This window comes from Musa acuminata, chromosome BXJ1-5, assembly GCF_036884655.1.
Source record: "Musa acuminata AAA Group cultivar baxijiao chromosome BXJ1-5, Cavendish_Baxijiao_AAA, whole genome shotgun sequence".
In the NCBI taxonomy this organism is placed as follows: Eukaryota; Viridiplantae; Streptophyta; class Magnoliopsida; order Zingiberales; family Musaceae; genus Musa; species Musa acuminata.
The window spans coordinates 14,298,954-14,305,661 of NC_088331.1; the positions used below are offsets into that span (position 1 = coordinate 14,298,954).

The following is a 6,708-nucleotide window of genomic DNA, read 5'->3' on the forward strand; positions in this document are numbered from 1 at the left end:
ATGCGCGTAGGAGGAATGGGGCACCGTGAAGCCATCGATTCGTCCTTTGATCGTTCTATTGGAGCAGCATGCAATCTTTCTCGCTCTTCTCTCTTTTCAGGAGGTGTTAATGGCGGACAGGAGTTCTTGGCCCACCACTTTGGGAGTTCACGAATGGTTCACGCCGAGATACTGAGGGCGGTGAGCTTACCGCGGTCACGGAGGAGGTGACGGACTACGGGCCTGCAGTGGATCCGATGTATGGTTTAACGTAGGCAACATCGGGGTCTGAGCCAATGCATGCTCCTCGGGATCTGGTCCCGGAGTTCAATCTTAGTACTCATTCCAGTAAGTTTCTTTCAAACTTGAAATTGATTTTTATTTGCCATGAAATGTTATTATTTTAATCCATTCTTAACATAGATTTTATCTTACAAAAAAAAAGAAGTCAAATTGCTGTCCTAATAACACCAAAAATACACCAACGGCAATTTTATCTTAACATAGATTTTGGTCGTTCCTAACAAACAATTTCCAGAATGATTATTTTTGTTTTGATTGGGTTGACAGGATTCTATCATCGGCAAGACATATCTATTCATGCACATTTAAATGTCCAACAACCATTATCGACCATCACAGTGTATTAATCATGTCGAATTTGACCTAATATTGTTGATGGGCCCAAAGTATGTCGGATAATATCAACTCTACTCATTTACTGTCCTTTTTATATCTGGGAAAGACTTTTTTTTTTTTGTGATTTAAGGTTAAGATGCATTTTAAATGTTTTTAAAGATATTATTTATACAATTAATGTCCTGAAAGCTCCATCTGAAGATGAGAACTGAAACAATGGCATCTTACATGACAGGATACATGTACGAGACACGACAGCTTTACGTAGTCAACCTCACTGCATCACCGTAATGATAACCCACCAACACCACCCGAGCAATGCAGAGAACGATGTAGGAAGGGGAGAACTCGGAAGAGGAAAGGGGGGGGAGTGTGGAAGGAGGGAGGGAGTCAAAGGCGAAGCATATCGAGGAGCCATTGAATGCGGTTGCTGGGAGTCTTCTCATGCACTCCCGCTGCTGCACACTTAGAAGTGAAATCCCGGCGTCCCTGCGGCCTACTGTTGCCCTCTTTGTTTCCTTCTTCTCTCTTTCTGTGGAACTTGTCCGGAGAGGACAGGAAATAATTGCTCGCAAATTTGGATCGCTCTGCCGTCCTCGCCACCATCATTCCATCTGCAGCAATTCCCATCATTCCTTCTGCCACCCTTTTCTCTCTCGCTCTCTCTCTCTCTCTCTCTCACTAAATGAAGCTAAGATGCTTAAACAAATCAAATGCTTACTGAGTTAGAGATATAGTTAATTGGGAGTAGAAAATGTTCCTTTTACTCGTAACTTTTACCTGAAGCTTCTTTCAGTGGCTACTAGAACTAGTAGCAGCTGCTATTGAGTGTGTCATTCCTCGGTAGCTCACTGCTGTGGATAAACGTGTACACCCTTTCTTATGGAACAAGTCTACAGTCGAATTTAAAGCTTCCTAGGCAACCTCCAGGTCTTCTTGAATGCAAAGTTGTATAAGAATATATCTAGGGTTTTCCATCTCAGTTTACCTTCTTTTAATCATTACCATGGATCATCAAATAGAGACTACGAGTCTTAAATACTGATATCACCATACCATGTGTCTCGCCATTGGAACTCTTCGTATGGTCTTCTGCATGAGGTGATGGCGTAACAACTCGTCGTTACGGTCTCTAAGCTGGTTCGCCTATGGCATAGACTTGCTTGTGCAGCTGCAAAGCAGATTTGGTAGGGTCTCGGAAAGAGCACGAGGTGGGTACTACAGTCCTATAAAGCTTCTCCTCCACAGCTTGTTAGGCCGTGGGCAGTGAACAAGACGAGATGACATAACACACTTCATTATTTCCTCATCCGCCTTCTGCAGGAGCTTCCCTTTCAATTTATTCTATGAAACATCGATCATTTTTTGAAGTTAAGAAGCTAACTAGTTATGATCGAAATGAAGCAAGGATTCATGACCATTTAATTCGCATATCTCAATCTCTATCGAAATGATAAGATCTCATCTCCCTATAGTTCAACATCAAATAACTCGAGAGAAATTGTTCGTATCAGAATTTGAATGTGAAACTCCAATTCAGAAAAGAGTGATGAGTTTTTAATGGAGTATAATACTGTGCTTTTTTGCTCCATTTTTTTTCATGGTAAATATGAGAATATATAGTAGGCCAACAAAATGTTATTTGTCTTGTCATGGTTTACAGGTGCATATAAATAGGAGTACACTTGGATTCAGATACCTCTTATTCTAATATTATCATCTTTTTCCATGTCTGTACAGCAAAGGATGACACAAGAAAGACTCTCGCATTATTTGTAGAGATTGTCAAATCGAGTTGAAAGCAATATATCCTCACACTAGTTCCGAGTACAATGCCCTAAAAAATATCATAGTACTGGCTTATATGAAAAAAGACAAAGAGCTTCTAAAAAATTGATTAATTTTGTAAGCTGATATATCCTAAATTTCCTAATTGCAGAGTACACGTGGCAGCCTAATTATGATTTAGAAACTTCATTATCTTTTTCTGAACAGGCAAATATGTTAAGTTTATATATTGTTTTTATTTTTTCTGCACTGGGACAAACCTGTCCTCTCCTTCATTTGAGCACTTTTTGGGAGCCAATGGCAAGTAGCAGCACCTGTCATCTAGTTGTAAGCTTGTGATCTCTAAAATAAAGTTGGTCCAACTCTTTATTATGATGCTAGTTTACTTTTCCTTCCTTTGCTTCCCACTAGAAGCCATCGAGGGCCACAAAGTCCAAGGGCCCTCACACAAGTTCCACCATCCCTTTATTAGGTCTGCCAAATTCTGCATGGGGGCAGGAGGAATTTTCAGAACCAGGTAGAGAAGCTTTCAGTATTCTACCACCAAACCATGAACACACTTTTTCTTGTTTGCTTATTATTATTCTCTCTTCCTTGGAAACTTGTCTCCACAGCCCTCTTCTCCCCCTATGCATGCATCGCAGTCACTGCTGTTCCATGAGCTCTCCCACATCCTATTTGAAATGGTTGGCACTGCTGCTGATTGATTTGAAAAGGCCAACTCCCACTAGAAACACTACACCAAGTGTTTGTATATTGCGGACTGAGGACTGTCCATTAGGTCTCAGACAGACTGCACACACAGTTGACTTTTGGACAAGAAAAGGAGGGAGAAAATATTGGTGAGAGAAGAAAGGGAAGAGGGGATTGCAAAGCATGTGATTTTTGACCCGTTCAACATGAAAAATGGTGAGCATATTGCACATGTTCACAAGAGGAAGGGAATGGAGTTTCCGATTCATATTAATGATATGGTAGCTCACGAAGAGGTTAAAGAGTGAGGCAGGAGAATGGTTACCATATCCTGTGCTCTCCTTCCTGTGATCATAACCTTCTCTCGAGTATATAGCCATGGTGTGGCGAGTCAAAAGCTCTGCCCAACTGTAATAATTCGGAGAAGGTGATGACATGCGAATTCCTCTCTTTTCAGGTAGAGGAATGGAGTGTAGGCGAGAAAGGCCAGCAGGAGGACTTTGTTTTTTCCCTGTCTCTCTTCATCTCTAATCTTACTCTCTCTCTCTCTCTCTTCTCTCTCTCTCTCTCTCTCTCTCTCTCTCTCTAGGGTCATTAAATCCTCCTCTCAATAGTGAATCGTTCTCGTGATCCGTGGCTTTCCACACTGAGTGTTGTGCTAATCCTCGACAGACCCAACGATATTTAGAGGTCTCATGTAGCTCAGGAAGCTCAAAGAAGTGCCGTGTTAGATGGTGCAAGGCAACCTGAGAGGCATTTATCTCTAGAGTACCACACAAAGAAGGTTAAGAGAGAAAGAGAGCATCTTCGGTCGGAAACAACACTGGATTGAGATCGGTGATCAGGAAGCCAAAGAGCTCGGTTTGGTTCTTCCCTCGCAGTTTATTTTGTAGGAGACGCATAGTTCTTCTCGATTGAAGTCTACACGAGATGGGGAATTGTGGGAGGAATGGAGCTGTGAGACAGTATGTTAGATCCAAGGTTCCTCGGTTGAGATGGACCCCTGAGCTCCACCTCTGCTTTGTTCATGCCATAGAAAAGCTTGGAGGCCAAGACAGTATGTATCTGCTTCTCCCCTGTTTACTTCCCGGATTATACCATTGCTCATGCTTTGTTACACTTTCTGATACTGCTGCACTCAGAGGCCACGCCGAAGCTTGTGCTTCAGTTGATGGATGTCAGAGGACTAACCATATCCCATGTTAAGAGCCATCTCCAGGTTTTCGTTTAATTAAGGCTTCATTTTTTTCTTGTTTATTTTTCTTCATGCTGCTGATCAACGGTTGGTGCGGCTTTAATCAGATGTACAGAAGCATGAGGAATGACTTGGGCAAACAAGGTATGGACATAGTTTCTGCTCACTGTTTGTTCTTTTACTTCGATCATGAAGCTGTGATTAGCTACTTTCCGGTTCTCAGTAACTCATAATCACAAAGAGTATGAGTCTCTGAGATAAGGAAGACACACTTGCATTGATCCCATGGGAAAGTTTCCCTTCTTTGCATAATGTGATGGAGAAGGCGTGGTTGAGCAGCAATTCTAGTTTCTTTTTTCTGTCTTTTTTTTTTTTCCTTTGTTTCACATGAATCAACTTCTCCATCAACTTTTGCCTGTTCATTGTGTTGACTGTTTGGTTGGATAAAGTGAAAGAAGGATATGATCTAAAGGAGACTCTAATGCCCCTTCTTATCTGCTTGTCACCAGCAGAGCTGCATGAAAGAAAGCACTCATGCCAAAGCAATGATGAAGGTCCTGATGAGCAAGACGATGTTGGTTCTTGCCACGCTTGGAAGCCCACTAAGGAGTTCCAGTCGCAGTTCTTGTACTCTCCTCTTCCCTCTCTGAAAAGGTTGGCAAGCTACCAGCTTTATCCCAGCTTAAAGCAGTATCAGTCATGTTAGCAGCACATAAAGACAACATCCAAAGTCTCTTCTGGGCACCCTTTTCCCTCACCTTTTGCTAATCCTCTCCCCATTCTTTTGTTTATTGTATTAACAGGGCCAGGTTGGATGCACAACCCAGCTCCAAGAAGAGTGTGCAATGCAGCCAGCAAATCTGTGAGGCAGTCACCTCCCAGTACTGGATTGACAATTACATGCAAGCCTTGGCTGTGGATAGGCGAATAAAGGAGGAGGGTTTTAGCTGGCAAAGGAAGGAGGGTCAGCAGACTGAGGACTTGGCAGCTGATCACTCTTCAAAGCTCAGAGTTCCTGGATGCATGGTGGAAGAATCTGACCCTTTTAAGGTAAAACAAAAGAGACTGTGTTTCTATCTTTCTCCCTTGGTTTTTGCCAGCTTTGTTCCTCTCTTCCAGTTATCTACTTGATCAACAGCCATAGATTGCAGGGAACATGCATGGCTACTTTGTTCCTCATCTTTCTCCCTCAAGTCTTTTGATTGGAAAGCTGAACCACCCTATTGCATCCTAGTGTGCTAAACATTCATTTTGCTTTTCCAAACACATCCATGTGATTCAATAGGACAAAGACAAACAGGTACAGGTGAAAATTCGACTGAATGCATATTAATCTTTTAACTGAGAAGTCCTTCATTGGAGTACTGAATACTGAAATTATTGAAAGGTGGTGGTAATTGAATAGTGCTTCATTTTGTGTGGTAGACATGCAATCAGGTATCAAAAACTTCGAAGCAAAGCACAGAAAACATCTGGGTTAAGTAAGAATGAGTGTGGCTAGTAGTTGTTCAGTGTTAAACTTGGTACAAGGCTATGACTATTGTGCATGATCTAAATCAGATGAAGAAATCATATGATGTTGCAGCTTTGGTCCTTGCAGGCTACTGTCTGGAGTGACCAGTATCTCACATCCGCAAAAGAGTTGATGCCCATAGAGATATACGAGAATGGATGTCTGTCACACAAATCCCCACCGCTTAACAATGAGTTCGCGGAGAGTGAGGAAACCAATGATTGTTCTTTGTCCCTGTCCTTGTCGTTGCATCCATCTCAAAGCAACAATTCATCATCCGATGGAGGATGCTGTGCACTAGGGAGAAACTTCAATGGTCGTCACTCGAGCTACTCTGTCACTCACAGAGTTAATCTGGATCTCTCCATGTCTATCTGTGGCTCTTAAATACATTATTTCTTAATTTCTATTTCTTGTGAGTCATCTTCTTTCCTTGGCCACTCTTATTGTTGATGGCCTTGGCAGAAAGTTACTGATTTAGATGAGCTAAAGACTTGTTTTCATCTGTAATATAGAGTACCTCTGATGTGTCACTGCAGAAAAATCTTTGTGATTCTGAATTATGTTGTTACGGTGACATTTATTGTGCATATCATGTATAGATAACATTAGGTTCTGCTCACTGCACAGAAATCATCAGGTGAGTGAAAACAAGGAAAGCATAGATTGTCTCTTCACAGATGGAAGCTAGAGAAGGTGAGTTTGGATACAAGACGGTCTCCACATAACACTGTAATTGTCTGTTGTCATGGAAAAGCTTTCTACAAACCATCAACCACCATAATTTACAGTGGTTTTACTGTGTCAAATCCTACAGGGAAATTACCTGACCACCCTGAGTTATATTCAAGCATGGCCAGCAAAGTTTAGTGGGTAAAAACTTCGGTACACTTCATTGTAC

At 41.9% G+C, this 6,708-nt stretch overlaps 1 protein-coding gene across 2 annotated transcripts; it reads left to right on the forward strand.

Annotated features, from left to right (window-relative positions):
* The first annotated feature begins 3,728 nt into the window (after positions 1 to 3,728).
* LOC135673849 (myb family transcription factor MOF1-like) lies at positions 3,729 to 6,367 on the forward strand. 2 transcript variants are annotated; one of them, XM_065183214.1, is made up of 6 exons: positions 3,729 to 4,156; positions 4,242 to 4,318; positions 4,402 to 4,438; positions 4,804 to 4,948; positions 5,098 to 5,344; positions 5,895 to 6,367. In XM_065183214.1, the coding sequence occupies exons 1-6, from the start codon at positions 4,030 to 4,032 to the stop codon at positions 6,192 to 6,194; spliced, it is 933 nt and encodes a 310-aa protein (XP_065039286.1). In that variant the 5' UTR covers positions 3,729 to 4,029; the 3' UTR covers positions 6,195 to 6,367. The 2 variants fall into 2 exon arrangements, with proteins under 2 accessions (XP_065039286.1, XP_065039287.1); XM_065183215.1 differs by having other exon boundaries at positions 3,879 to 4,156; positions 4,807 to 4,948.
* Positions 6,368 to 6,708: the final 341 nt, after the last annotated feature.